Below are 14533 nucleotides of genomic sequence, written 5' to 3' on the forward strand. Positions count from 1 at the left end.
GGAGTCTTTGTTTTTCTTCACCGAAATGCCCCAATTTGCAAGGCAGTGCTGCGAAGTGCCTAATATGTAGCCCAGCACATAGTAGGTGCTCAGTACATTCAAAGATTTTTTCTTTTTTCTTTTTTGTTTATTTTTATTCTTTCAAAGATTTTTTAGTGCTAATAAGAAATTTATTAAGAATGAAAAATGATACTTATCTTCCGAAAACTCCTCTCTCAGATGGAACATGTGCTTGCCTTGTAGAATTAACATAAACGTGTCAGGAACACAGGCGTAGGTGTTTTAAGACCCCAGGTTGAGTGGGTGGAACTGATATCTGCCTGCCATTCCCTCTGCCGCTCTGAGCCTCAAATATTTATTAACTCCTGCCTGTCTCGGTCGCCCCCCTGGGTTAAATGTGGGATGGTGATAGCAATTTCTGATTAAACGGAAGGAGGGCTGGAACAGCATTTTACAAGATGCGTGAAGCTTTTGCGGAGGATGAGGGAGTGGGAGGGGTGCACAGGCTTATTTTAAGGTCCACACCCGAGTTTGTATCGCTCAGGAAAAGCACTGCAGTTCCTCTTCTTTTGACAGTGAACTTAGGGGAAGATTCGCTAAAGGGGGTTCACTTGCGCTTATGAGAATATCATTCATCGATATAAGAAATACTGAGTGCCTACCAGGAGGTGAGCCGGGCTCTTCATAAAGAATAAAGATAACCGAATTGTATGCGAATTTGTTCCCTCAAGCCAAAGATCTGAAATTCAACTGTTTTTTAGGGTCAGATTAGGACAGAAATGCAAAATAGTTTTCCTGCGCCACCTCCTGGGGAAAGTGAGATTGTGCAGGAAAAGCGTTTAGCCCGGTGCCTGAGACATGGTAAACCAGCCTCTGATATAAATATTTTATTCATAGCAATGATAGCTAGTTAAAATAGCTGACGTGTGTTGAGGACTGTGGCAGGCATGGCGCTAATCCCTTTACGTGTATATAGTTAATTTCACTCTCTCCCTAACAGTGAGGTAGTACCGGCTGATTACTGTATCCTCATTGTACAGATGAGGAAACTGAGGCAGAAAATCCGCGTAACTAGGGTAACACGTAAAGCGGTGGAACGAGTATGATGTTTTGTCCACTTACGTATCCACCTACAGCATAGGTATAAATGCACCAATAACAATGCCCAGTGCATAGTGGACGCTCAATCTGTCGTTGCTTAAAAGAAGTTTTTATTTGAAATAATCATAGGTAGTTTCCAAAATAGTACCGAGAGGTCCGGAATAGTCTTCCCCCAGCTTCTCCCAATATTGTCTTCTTTACACAATACCAAAACCAGAAAATTGACTTTGGGGCAATCCACATTGTGGTATGCTTTTAATAGACGTGCTTGACATTTTTCCATCTAAAATTAGTCGCTGTGATTAATATTCCTAGCTAAAACGAGGCCCTTCGTGCACCTGAGTATTGCATCCCGGAGGCGTGCACCCAGCTGGGGGCCGACCACGGTCTTTGGGAAATCCAGACGCTCCACGCAGAGCGTACCTGCGAGAGCGGCTGCGCCGGCGCCCGGCGGGTCACGCGGGAGCGCGCCCACGCGCCTGCGCGCGGAGCCGCTTGGCCCCGCCCCCGCAGCGCGGTCGGAGGACACGCCCAACCGGCGTTGCCGTATAAATAATCGGGTATTGACGTCAGCGTTCTCTTCCGCCCTCGTCGCCGCCATCCTTGGCGCGACTTGCCTCGCTCGGATCTGCCTGGGAGAATCCACCGCCATCCGCCACCATGGTGAGCAACGCTGTCCGGCTGGCGACCTGACACGGTCCCGGGGCCTCCGCGGAGTCGGCGCTGTCGGATCTGGAGTGTTGGGGTCACTTAAGCAGGGACGGGGCCCGGCGGCGGCGGCGGGGCTGGCAGGCCAGGGGCTGGGAAGGCGGCGGCCGCCATGTCTGCGCCGTGCGGCGCCGCCGGACCCGTTCTCCGTTGCCGGGGCGCCGCCGCCGCCTCGCGGGACCCCGCGCCCGGCCGCAGCGGGGGCGCAGGCGGGGCGCCGGGGCGCGGTGATGTGGCAAGCCGCCGTAATGGCGGGCGCCGCAGCGGCCGCGGGGAGACGGACAGCCTCCTTATGTAACCTGCGCGCCGCGCGAGTTCGGACTTCGGTTTTCTGTCCGGGGGCCGTGGGCGACAGGAAAGTGATGAAACAAGGAAAGGCGGCTCCGGGAACTCACCGCCCCACCTGTTCCTAACGCTGTGTAACCTCGGTCTGGCTTCTCGTCTTTTCTGTATCGGAATTGTGGAAAAGCCGAGTCCGGAGCCACGAGGTGGAAGCCGGCAGTGCGCAAGCTCCCCACCAAACCTGGGGGGCATGTTTGGGAATCTTAGGGCGTGGGTGGCCCTGTGCGACCACCCCGCACCGAGGCAGAGGGCTGACCTTGGCTTTTAAAGAGCCTATTCGGCGGTGTCTCAGTGGCAACAGGGAGAGGGGTGTTGGGAGGGGGTTGTCTTTGTATTTTCTCTACTTAACTGGATGGAGACCCAGGATACCCATGTACCCCATCTAAAAGAAAATGGTTGTCATTCTTGGAGCCTTAGTTCCCCAGCTCGAAATTTCTGGGCTGTCAATTCTGAATGGCAGTGAGAGTTGGCGTTTTCCAAAACGGGGCTAGTGGCATCTTTTAGAAGGAGGTATGGTGGAGAGATTGGGAAATTAGGGTGCGACTTGGTGCTGCCCCAGGGTCAGTTGGTTTCTGGCAGGGGGCCTGGCAGTCTATCGATTGGAGTCGTGGTGCCAAGTCCAGCGTCTGGAGTCCAGGGCTGGCCTGAGCCTCTCCTCCCTCCCGGCCCAGGTGAACTTCACAGTAGACCAGATCCGGGCCATCATGGACAAGAAGGCCAACATCCGGAACATGTCTGTCATTGCCCATGTGGACCATGGCAAGTCCACGCTGACAGACTCCCTGGTGTGTAAGGCTGGCATCATCGCCTCCGCTCGGGCTGGGGAAACGCGCTTCACTGACACCCGGAAAGACGAGCAGGAGCGTTGCATCACCATCAAATCCACGTGAGCAGGCTCCGGTGCCCTCTGGGCTGGGGAGGGGAGGGGCTCGCCTGGAGCCCCGTGGGGACACGCAGCATACGTCGAACCATCACTTTCCTGAGAGGCTTTTGGGGAGGAGCCAGCACCCTGGACCTGGAGCTCTGATCTATTGAGAACGAGGTTGGATTTAACGAGTCAGGAAGCTCTGCGGCCAGTAGTGGAGGCACAGATGGCTGGCATTGGGCCCTGGAGCATGGAGGTCTCTTAATGCAGTGATTCCTCCTTCCTGGGGTGAAGGGGCTTGGGCGATGTCTGGAGACGTCTGGGAGGGGGCCACTGGCATCTGAAGATGCTCCTAAACCTGCTCATAGTGGCCCCCAGTGAGTTCGCTGATCCTAGACGTCAGTAGGGTGAGAGTTCAAAGCAAAGTAGCTGACATTGCCAGTTCCCTTTATTTGGGAACTTGTGAGTTTCTCCCATCATCTGCTGATTTCAGCTGGGGCTGGAGGGGGAGGAACGGGTGAAAGGTGGTCTTGGGGATTTCCGATCACGTTGCTATTTAGAATTCAGTGTTGAGACTAGGGCATCCAAATGGGCTCTGAGGAGCTGGCCTTTGGAGCTGGTACTGGGAAGTGGGCAGAGACCCCTGGTTGGGATGACTCTTGCGTGGGAAGTCTGTCTGTAGGGATGAGTAATGGTGTGGGGGAGACGGTGTGTCTGTCCACCCCGGGCCATGGGCCTGTCTTAACTGCATCCCAGCCTTGTTGAGGGATTAAAGGCGTCTATCCTGACTGCCCTTGGACAGGAATCTCAGGTTGTCCTGGGAGGATAGTCAGAGCTAGGCTGAGGTGTGCCTTGCTTCCAGCCAACCTGTGTCACTCTTTTCAGAGCCATCTCGCTCTTCTACGAGCTCTCTGAGAACGACTTGAATTTCATCAAGCAGAGCAAGGACGGCTCGGGTTTCCTTATCAACCTCATTGACTCCCCTGGGCACGTGGACTTCTCCTCAGAGGTGACAGCCGCCCTCCGTGTCACCGATGGTGCCTTGGTGGTAGTGGACTGTGTATCTGGTAAGCAGCAGATTTCCTCATGCCTGGCCTGGGACCAGGGCTTGTCCTTCCCCTGGCCGTTGGAGACACCTGCCCCTTGCGGCCCGCAGGCGTGTGCGTGCAGACGGAGACGGTGCTGAGGCAGGCCATCGCCGAGCGCATCCGGCCCGTGCTCATGATGAACAAGATGGACCGGGCTCTGCTCGAGCTGCAGCTGGAGCCCGAGGAGCTCTATCAGACCTTCCAGCGCATCGTGGAGAACGTCAACGTCATCATCTCCACTTACGGGGAGGGCGAGAGCGGCCCCATGGGCAACATCATGGTAGGTCGCCTGCCAGCGGGGTTCGGCGTGCTCCCTGCATCCTCCCACCAGGCGGCCTGAGCCCATGTCCACCTGGGGGCCGCCCCAGGGAGCCATTGTTGTGAGTCCGGTTCCCTAGGGATTCTTGGGAGATCTGGAAGTGGGTTTTTCAGGCACTTCGGGGCGACGGGGGCTGGAATTTTTTGAGGCCAACTTCTGGCAGTTGACTTTTTGAGAAGGCGGTGGGGTAGGGGGGGACCTGCCTGCTGACAAAGGGTCACGGGCTGTGCGCTCGGGCTTTTCACATTTCTGCCTCGCCGCCGAAGGGGATGGATGGAGGCAGAGGTGGGCACCGCGTGCGTGATGACTAACATTTCTTCACTTTGACCTGATGGCGCTTGAAGAAACCTGCTGTCTGAGGCACATGGCGTGTAGGGATGCGGCAGCTGTGGATTTCGTCTCTCTGTCCCCACTCACAACCTCTTCTTGCTTTCAGATCGACCCTGTCCTCGGGACTGTAGGCTTTGGGTCTGGTCTCCATGGTTGGGCCTTCACCTTGAAGCAGTTCGCAGAGATGTATGTGGCCAAGTTTGCTGCCAAGGGCGAGGGCCAACTGGGGCCTGCTGAGCGGGCCAAGAAAGTCGAGGACATGATGAAGAAGCTGTGGGGCGACCGGTGAGTGCCGTGGGCAGACAGCAGGGCGTTTCCAACAAACCTGCAGGGTGGGGGGGCACCTGCTGATGCCGATGTGGCTGCAGACTACCTGTATATGTGGGGTCCCGTGGGTCCTCCCAATCCCCCTAACCTGTTTGGATCGGGCCTGTCTGCCAGGTACTTCGATCCAGCCAATGGCAAGTTCAGCAAGTCTGCCACCAGCCCTGATGGCAAGAAGCTGCCGCGGACATTCTGCCAGCTAATTCTGGACCCCATCTTCAAGGTGAGCTGTGCGTGTGCTTGGGGGGATGTGCGTCCTTTAGTCTGGGTGGTCTTCGAAGACCTGCCTGACCCACTGTGGTCTACAGCAAGATGCAGCGGAGCGGGTCTGGGCCAAGGTCAGGTTCAGGGCAGCTGCTGGGAGGAGAGTTCAGTTCTCAGAGCTCCACTCTGATAAGCTGGGGCCTCGCAACAGGGGTGAGCGGCTGCCCTGGCTGGGGCTTAGGGAACTTGAGGCTAATAGGTGTGGGCTGTGCCAGCTGCTGAGTCTTGAGTGCTCGTGAATTAAAACATTTACAGTCTAAGTCATAGCGGGCTTTGTTCAGTCTCCTGGGGGTTCCCCCGCGGTAGGCTCAGTTGGTGGCGAGGGGAGCACCTTCACAGCTTTGCTTTGACCTGTCCGTGGCCTTAGTAACTTCAGCAGGCAGCAGCTACAGGCTTCCTGGTTCATCCCAAACCCACCTTGCCCGTGTCCTTATGTTAGGTATTTGACGCGATCATGCATTTCAAGAAAGAGGAGACAGCAAAACTGATTGAGAAGCTGGACATCAAGTTGGACAGTGAAGATAAGGACAAAGAAGGCAAGCCACTTTTGAAGGTGGGTTCGGAGGGACCATCCCTCAGGTCCCTGCGAGGGCTCCATGGGGCAGCGGCCCCAGCTCTGCCGTTGGGGGCTTTGCCGGCCACAGTGTGGTTGTTGGGAGACCGCCGATGTTCACGCCTCCGGAAGGGGCTGTGCGTGCGATGCGCATGTGACGCTGAGGGTTGTGGCGGTCCCCGAGACTTCCCTGTGCTGACCTTCACGGCCCCTCCTGCAGGCTGTGATGCGCCGCTGGCTGCCCGCCGGGGACGCCCTGCTGCAGATGATCACCATCCACCTGCCCTCGCCCGTGACGGCCCAGAAGTACCGCTGTGAGCTCCTGTACGAGGGGCCCCCTGATGACGAGGCAGCCATGGGTATGTGGGGCACGCCTCGGTGCTGGGTGGGGACCTCCAAAGCAGCCAGTGGTTGTGGTAGGAAGGCTGGCTGTTCGTTGCTTTACAGGACTCCAAGAGGCAGAGCTACAGGGGATTCACTCTTTTCCCTTGGGGGGTTTTTCTCTTGCCCCCTAGGCATTAAAAGCTGTGACCCCAAAGGGCCTCTTATGATGTACATTTCCAAAATGGTGCCGACCTCTGACAAAGGCCGGTTTTACGCCTTCGGCCGGGTCTTCTCGGGACTGGTGTCCACAGGCCTGAAGGTCAGGATCATGGGGCCTAACTACACACCCGGGAAGAAGGAGGACCTGTACCTGAAGCCGATCCAGAGGTGAGGTGCCTGGCTGGTCACCTGCGACCCAGGTTCCAGCCCACCCTCCTTGCTTGGGCGGCAAAAAGGTGTTGGGTGACGTGCTGAGCCCTCTGACCACCGGAACCCGGACAGGATGAGTCAGCTCAATGGAGAGGTTTGGGGACTTCTCATGGTGCAGCGCCCCCCCCCCCAAGTGCTCCATGGAGCCTAGTCGTGAGCTGGATGCAGGTGTCACCAGTCTCGGGGCAGGAGGCGCAGTTCGTTGTCAGAATCCCAGAGAGCAGGTGCTGACCCGGAGACCACAGTCCCGTGGCAGCCACTGCCCGTGCTCCAGGTATGGGCAGTGGGACGAAGGAGCCTCTGTCCCTCCAGCGCCACAGGGCCCAGTGGGCACGGCCTCCACATGGCCTTCCTCAGCCCTGCGTAGGGGATGGAGGATCGGCAGCTGGTGTTGTCTGGTTGACGCCGGGACCCATGGGGTGGGTGTTCGCCTGGGGTGCAGAGCGCAGCCGCGGCTTCGGCCTCCAGTGCCACTGCTCCGGGCAGGCAGGACGCCCACAGGTTCTAGGGGGCAGCTTACCTTCTGCCATGCGGGTCCCGGTGCTGGCGCATTGACACCTCGTGTGTTCCCCATAGAACAATCCTCATGATGGGCCGTTACGTGGAGCCCATTGAGGACGTGCCTTGCGGGAACATCGTGGGCCTGGTGGGCGTGGACCAGTTCCTGGTGAAGACTGGCACCATCACCACCTTCGAGCATGCCCACAACATGCGGGTGATGAAGTTCAGCGTGAGCCCCGTCGTTAGGGTCGCCGTGGAGGCCAAGAACCCGGCCGACCTGCCCAAGCTGGTGGAGGGCCTAAAGCGGCTGGCCAAGTCGGACCCCATGGTCCAGGTGAGCAGGCGTCCCGGTTGGCATGCCGCTGCCTGCCTGCAGAGTTGGCATCACTATGGCTGGGTGGGAAGGAGGCTTTCTCACGAAAAGGGTTTCCAGTTGTGTGGAAAGTCGGGTGTTTAGACACCTCTTCCCCAGCAGAGCTCCTCCCGGGACTGGGGTCTTGCTACAGGCTGCCTGTCGACTGGGTCTTTCTGGGAGTTTAAGGATGAGAACCAGCAAAAAAAGCTCCAGGGACCCATTTGCTGTCTCTGATGGGCCCTGATGGCTTGCGCACGATCCTCCAGCTGAAGGGGAGCTTGGAGCCTGCGCTCCCCAAAGGTCCCCTCAGTTCCCAGGCGGGTGTCCAGGCTACACGGCCCTGGGACCGACGCACATCTCTCTCCTTCTAGTGCATCATCGAAGAGTCCGGGGAGCACATCATCGCTGGGGCTGGCGAGCTGCACCTGGAGATCTGCCTGAAGGACCTGGAGGAGGACCACGCCTGCATCCCCATCAAGGTGAGGCCTGCTGTGCAGACGGCAGGGCCCAGGTCCAGCCTCCTTCCTTCCCACCCACTCCTGCCAGGCAGGGCCGTCTCACTGTTGTGAAACCAGTTCACACACATCCTCAGAGGCTTGGGGGTTGGAATGGGAGGAGTCTGCTCCCCACAAGCTAAACGTGGAGGCGTGCGAGGATCTCAGCCTGTGCGTTCTCACAGAACCGGGGTCGGATTTGTCTATGCTCTTGGACCCAGTTTTGGGCTTTATTACGTTTTTTTGTTGTTAAGCCCTTTCAAGTTTCATTTTTCTTATAGAAAAAGATACTTTTATTGGTTAATTGATATTGTTTCTGTGTGGTACACTCAACGTATAAATGTGCTAAGTGGGATCAGGGTAGTGCCTGCTTCTGGCACGTTGCGTCTTTTTGGATAATGCGTAGAAATTTACAAGCTGAGGGCTTGGCTTTTCAGCCAGTCACGTTGGCCGTGGGCAGCCTCCTGCGAGGGCGGAGCTGCACACTTGGGATTTACACGGAAGCAAGGCGTGCACAGCTCTGTGCCATCTGATCAGAGTGGCGTCTGGTTTCTGTGCCCACGGCCAGGTCTGGGCCTGAGCCTTTAGCAGACGCTGTCCTGTGTGGTCGCCACCTCCTGTGGGGAGGTCTGACCCTCACGCTCCTCTTGCAGAAATCCGACCCAGTCGTCTCCTACCGAGAGACAGTCAGCGAGGAGTCCAGCGTGCTCTGCCTGTCCAAGTCGCCCAACAAGCACAACCGGCTGTACATGAAGGCGCGGCCCTTCCCCGATGGCCTGGCCGAGGACATCGACAAGGGTGAGGTGTCTGCCCGCCAGGAGCTCAAGCAGCGGGCCCGCTACCTGGCTGAGAAGTACGAGTGGGACGTGGCTGAGGCCCGCAAGATCTGGTGCTTCGGGCCTGACGGCACCGGGCCCAACATTCTCACCGACATCACCAAGGGTGTGCAGTATCTCAACGAGATCAAGGACAGCGTGGTCGCCGGCTTTCAGTGGGCCACGAAGGAGGTGAGGGGCGCTTGGCCGACAGCCGATGGGTCACTAGCCTCAGGACTCCTTCAGTGGGGTCCGGTGCAGGCCCACGCACACCTGTGCACACCTGTGGGGTGTCTCAGGGTCACCTCTCCTTGTTTTCTGTGCTAGTGTGGCCAGTAGTTCTTCCTTCTCGAAAGGTGACCCTAGAGAGGCTGAGCAGGGCAAGAGGTGCCAGGTCCTTGTGGGTGGGGACCTGGAGGGCCTCCAGGAGCAGAGCTGGGTGGGAGGCTTGTTCTCGCGGGAGGGCTGCAGTAGAAGCAGGAGCTTGCTCGATGGTGGCCTGGGCCCCTTTTCTGTGCAGGGGGCACTATGTGAGGAGAACATGCGGGCTGTGCGCTTCGACGTCCACGATGTGACGCTGCACGCTGATGCCATCCACCGCGGGGGCGGCCAGATCATCCCCACGGCCCGGCGCTGCCTCTACGCCAGCGTGCTGACCGCCCAGCCCCGGCTTATGGAGCCCATCTACCTTGTGGAGATCCAGGTAGGAAGGCCTGGCCCGCCCTCTTGTCCCTGTCCCGCCCCTGCCCAATAGCCACTGATAGCCTTGTATTGCCTGACAGTGTCCAGAACAAGTGGTTGGTGGCATCTATGGTGTCCTGAACAGAAAGCGAGGCCACGTCTTCGAGGAGACCCAGGTGGCTGGCACCCCCATGTTTGTGGTGAAGGCCTACCTGCCAGTTAACGAGTCCTTTGGTAAGTGCCTGCTCTGCAAGCTACTTCCCGTCCTTCATGCAAGGCCTGGAATAGGCCTGGTGGAGCCGGCGATGCCATCTGCAAACTCACCCCAGCCAGTCCATCTGGGAGGTGGAGCAGCCCCCGCCTGTGGACCTTGAGTTGCTGGATTTGGGAGGCAGATGCGGGTGTGTGATGCAGTGAGACCGTGGGATTGCGGCCGGCAGAGCAGCTGCACTGTATGGTGCTCAGGCTGAGCCTGAGGCCGAGCAGACAGAGGCCCAGGCGGGGCGGCACTCGCCTAGGAGCAGCAGGTCAACGGATTGAGCGACAGGCCCGATCTAGTTTGTCTGGACTCGGTGATCTCGTGTGTGCTGAGTGTCCCTGTCCCTCCCTGCAGGCTTCACCGCTGACCTGAGGTCCAACACAGGTGGCCAGGCCTTCCCGCAGTGTGTGTTTGACCACTGGCAGATCCTACCCGGAGACCCCTTCGAGAATGGCACCCGACCCTGCCAGGTGGTGGCCGAGACGCGCAGGCGCAAAGGTCTGAAGGAAGGCATCCCAGCCCTGGACAACTTCCTGGACAAATTGTAGGCTGCCCCCTACCCCCTGCGGCCTGCCACGCGGGTGCAGCTCCCACGCCAGCCCACGATCGACCACAACGATAAGCCCTCACATTCTCACGACACCTTGAGACTGTCCAGACACGGTGCCGCTCACCCGGCAGGCTCTGGGGCCACTCCGTGCCATCACTCAACGTGAACACTTGATGCCGTTACTTTCGATATTTATTTCAGGATTTTAGAGGCAGCAGAAATGCCCTGGCTGCAGGGACTTATTTGGCTGGCAGGGGAAGGCAGGATGGGATACTCAACGCGGTTTTTTTTTTTTTCCATTTCAGAGGGAAACTCAAAATGTCCAAAAAAAATTTTAAGCGCATTAAGAGGTTTATTTGGGTAAAAAAGAGTGGATTTTTCCTCACGGGAGGAAAGAACAGGCAGGTAGACAGGTCTCTTTGGGCAGAAGCTAGCAGGCAGGAATCCTTGTGCAATGTCACCATGAGCATCTCCAGCTGTATCAGTGCCATTGGAATAATAAATTTGATTATGGTGGTGAGTGTGTGTGTCCCTGCAACTTCTTGGTGCATTCAGGCTAGAATGCGTGTCCCTCCTCCACCCCCGTGCCAGTCGCCATGGCGTTGGTGATAATTTCGATAAAGACAGTTCCATGTAACCTCGAAGTGTGGTGTCATTTGGAGTGTCTGATCTGGGCTTAGGCTTGTGTGATCTAGGGCAGTCTGGCAGTCTTGCCGTCTGTCTGTCACCCAGGACCATCCAGTGGAACTGCGATTGAGCTGTCCTGCACGGGTGGTGTGCAGAGGGACAGCCCCTGGCCCCGCTTGAAATGGGACCAGGGCAGTCAAGGAACTGAATCTGAATTTTGACTACATGTCCATAGTCCCCTGGTGCCGGGGTCACCATGCAGGTCAGTGCAGGCTTGGGCACAACCAAGTTGTCCCTGCTCTGGTGGAGAAAAAAGCACAACCACACCATGTGCCATAAGTCCTGCCCAACTAGGTTGGCTATTTTAAAGTGAATAACATTTTAAATCTTAAAACACCTCTTGAGTTTAAATGTAGAGCCGAGATTTGGCGCCCCCGCCCCTAAGTCCTGTCCTGCATGAAGGGAAGATCATTTCAGCTGGGTAAGCAGTGCCCCAACTGCTAAGACAGTCTGAACATGAGCGGCAGTGGCCCTGGGGCACTTTGGGTTCTCGCAGACTCCTTTAGCTTTGAGCGTCCTGGCAGGGAGTAGGGACATTGGATGTCCCGAAGGCACGGAACACCTGCCCACCCAAGAATCGACCCAGCGCATCCTCCCCAGACCTCCAGCCCCCTCTGAGAGTACTTTGTACCGTGCCATTTGCACAGGTGACTGCCATTACCTCAACCGTTTTAACACTACAACGTGCTTTATTTCATGTAGGAAAGTTCCAAAGATGTTAGCTTCCTACATAACTGCGTTTGTCAAGCCTCAGAAATGTCACTAATAACCTGCAGTTGATTCAGTTTCCACTAACATCCTTTGCTCAGGATCCATCCAGGGTACCACATTGCCCTTTTGTGCAATTTTAATATCAAGTAGTTTCGCCAGGGATATGAGTATATACATTGAGAGACTGAACTGCTTTTGGTTTTAACTTCAAGAATTTTTCATCAATTCTAAATTAACTGATGGCAGTGCCACTTATACGTGGCTTGCTAATACAGTTCCAAGTCCTTTTACAGCTGTCATTCAGAGTGATTCCATTTATAGGGGGCTGACATCTCATGACTTTACTATATCTTATTGTGAAATGACCCAAGCATTGGTATGTGATAAATATGTGTATATTTGAGCCTGTGTGTATTCCCTACTCATATTTGTTGATTTTACTTGTGTTATTTTTGTGGTTTTAGGACAGCCAGCAGTTCAATTTTTTTTGGTGTCAGGACTCCTGTACACTCTCAAACATTGAGGACCCCACAAAGATTTTGTTTAAATGGGTATATCTATTGGTATTTACTGTATATAGAAATTAAAATTGAGAAATTTAAAAAATAGTAATTGATTATAAAATAATAACCCATTACATGTTAGCATAAATAACCTTTTTTGGAGAGGTGGGGGAAAGACCTTTATTTTCCAAAACAAGAGTACCATTGTTCTAAGTTTTGCAAAACTTTCAAATCTCTGGCTTACTAGAAGACAGCTGGGAATCTCATGTCTTCCCTGTATTAAATGTTTCAATACATTAGTTTGGTTGACTTTATATGGAGAGAACCTTCCTCACTCATCCCATACTTGGAAAAGAGAGAAGCATTTTAATACCTTTTTTTCAGATAGTTATGGACATACTTTGATACGACACTCGCTCAACAAGGGGTAGTTTCTTAAATTACAATGTGGCAATAATGGACTTTTCATACTGTTAACATCAAAATCCATTGGTTTGTGTCTATGGCCACGCCACCCTGAACAAGCTCGATCCTGTCTGACCTTGTGAAGCTAAGCAGGGTCGGGCCTGGTTAGTACGTGGATGGGAGACCACCTAGGAAGACCAGGTGCCGTAGGCGTGGAAAACAAAAAATAAGGGATTGTAAACTGACAAGGTCCTTGCAATCTGCGAGGTGAACCAAGGGTTGCCTCGCCGTAAAAAAAAAAAAAAAAAAAATCGGTCTGTCTGGCACTTGGAATGGGTCTTGTCCCTCTGCATGATTTTGTGACATCAAGCATTGGTTATTTGGAAACATTGGTGTAAACCGAGCTTGCAGCTCTGTGGGATGACACATTTCATTAAACACTTGAAAATCGAATTTGTCAATATTAATTTCACCAGAAAAGTGTTGAAGTATTGGGAAACTGTCAAGCAGGTTTTGAAATTTTTAATTTTTGCTCGATAGCTCAAATGATTGCCATTGGTGACCATTACTGTCAGTTGTTATCCTCGAAGTGACAGTTTCAATTCGTTCATATTTGAGAAAATGCCCACCAAATACACAAGTCTGAATGACCATAGTTTGTCAGTTTTCTCAAGTAAAAATGATGTTCCAGCTCCTCATTAAGTGTGGGCTGTGCATAAGAATACACCATGAAACTTATAAAGAATACAACGTGGAAAGGAAGGAAGAGCAGATAACTTTAAAGTGGATAAACCTGATGACGACATCTAGATCTGAGTGACCAAGGTCAACATCAACAGTGAGTGATAAGTCATGTTGACAGTATGGACCCTGGATATGATGTGCTAAAAATGGCTCTTGACCACTTTACCCAGTGTAATGATAAGAAAAACATCAGATGCCCCAACTGAGGGAAAGTCTACAAAATACCTGACCAGTCCTCAAAACTGTCAGTCACTAAAAACAGGAAAGTGCGAAAACTGTCATAGCTGAGAGGAGCCTAAGGGTATGTGATGACTAAATGTCATGTGGAATCTTGGATGGGATCCTGGGACAGCAAAAAGACAAGGAAAACAAGGAGTATGAATAAAATATGGACTTTGGTTATGAAAAATGTATCACTATGGGTTTATTCGTTGTAAGAAACATACTGTACTAATAGATATAACAACAGGGTGAAACGGTATGGAAGAAAGTGCTGCTGTAAACTGAAGTGTCCGTAATTGTCAGACGAGAGTGGAGGACGGCAGGCAATCTCCAAGCAGCAGAAACAGTTTGTGCCAAGACCCAGGGTAGGAATGAAATGTTTGAAGTCAGAGGGAAGGTAAATGGGGTTAGACTGGAACAAACAAGGGAAAATGGCAAGATGGTAGGGCAGTTAGCAAAGGCCGAGAGACACGAGGTCTCGTGTTGGAGAGCATCTGAGGTGGTTAAGCACTGGTTTTGGGTTGGGTTCAGGCCCATCTGGGAATGAATCTCAACTATGCCACTTACTGGCTGTGAGATTTTGGGTGAGTTACTTAACCTGTGTCTTGGTTTTCCCATTTGTAGAACGGGGGAAATATTAATATATTTTACCTCCTAATGTTGCTGATTGGTACATACGAAGGCTCAGTAATTTTTTTTTTAATCAAGTACCTTGGGACAACACCTGGCTGACCTCATATGCATTTTTCCTTACGTTTTTGGAAAATGGGTAGAATTTTACTGCTAGTCAGGGACTAAAGCAGCCCACGGCCCACCCCAGGAGCTGCCATGCCGGAACTGGGCCTTGGATTCGCCTATCTCATGCCCAAGACAGGCAGGAAGAGGAATGCAGGACTTTTTCAGTATCCTCCTCCTAGCTTCAGGACCCCGGTCAGAGGAGAGCGGGCGGGGCGGCCTAG

The 14533-nt window shown here is 54.0% G+C and overlaps 1 protein-coding gene, 1 non-coding gene and 1 pseudogene across 2 annotated transcripts; all 3 read left to right on the plus strand.

The window, feature by feature from the left end:
• Positions 1 to 1612: 1612 nt before the first annotated feature.
• Positions 1613 to 10822, plus strand: EEF2 (eukaryotic translation elongation factor 2). The gene is made up of 15 exons (XM_016163521.2): positions 1613 to 1764; positions 2823 to 3037; positions 3902 to 4083; positions 4173 to 4384; positions 4860 to 5038; positions 5195 to 5300; positions 5781 to 5894; positions 6115 to 6253; positions 6410 to 6605; positions 7224 to 7482; positions 7875 to 7982; positions 8651 to 9004; positions 9333 to 9515; positions 9595 to 9727; positions 10107 to 10822. The coding sequence occupies exons 1-15, from the start codon at positions 1762 to 1764 to the stop codon at positions 10298 to 10300; spliced, it is 2577 nt and encodes an 858-aa protein (XP_016019007.1). The 5' UTR covers positions 1613 to 1761; the 3' UTR covers positions 10301 to 10822.
• Positions 4720 to 4784, plus strand: LOC118612518. The gene has a single exon (XR_004955048.1). It is a non-coding gene; the product is annotated as a small nucleolar RNA SNORD37 (small nucleolar RNA).
• Positions 10823 to 12701: 1879 nt separating the features above from the next.
• Positions 12702 to 12821, plus strand: LOC118612659 (annotated as a pseudogene).
• The last annotated feature ends 1712 nt before the right edge of the window (positions 12822 to 14533 follow it).

The sequence above is a fragment of the Rousettus aegyptiacus genome, unplaced genomic scaffold (assembly GCF_014176215.1).
Source record: "Rousettus aegyptiacus isolate mRouAeg1 unplaced genomic scaffold, mRouAeg1.p scaffold_m13_p_16, whole genome shotgun sequence".
Taxonomy (NCBI): Eukaryota; Metazoa; Chordata; class Mammalia; order Chiroptera; family Pteropodidae; genus Rousettus; species Rousettus aegyptiacus.

What these genes read in the sequence shown, in the direction of transcription:
- EEF2 (XM_016163521.2), top strand. An exon ending in TTCTGGACCCCATCTTCAAG is followed by an intron (nt 5,301 to 5,780) that starts GTGAGCTGTGCG and finishes TCCTTATGTTAG; the next exon opens with GTATTTGACGCGATCATGCA. An exon ending in ACGCCTGCATCCCCATCAAG is followed by an intron (nt 7,983 to 8,650) that starts GTGAGGCCTGCT and finishes CTCCTCTTGCAG; the next exon opens with AAATCCGACCCAGTCGTCTC.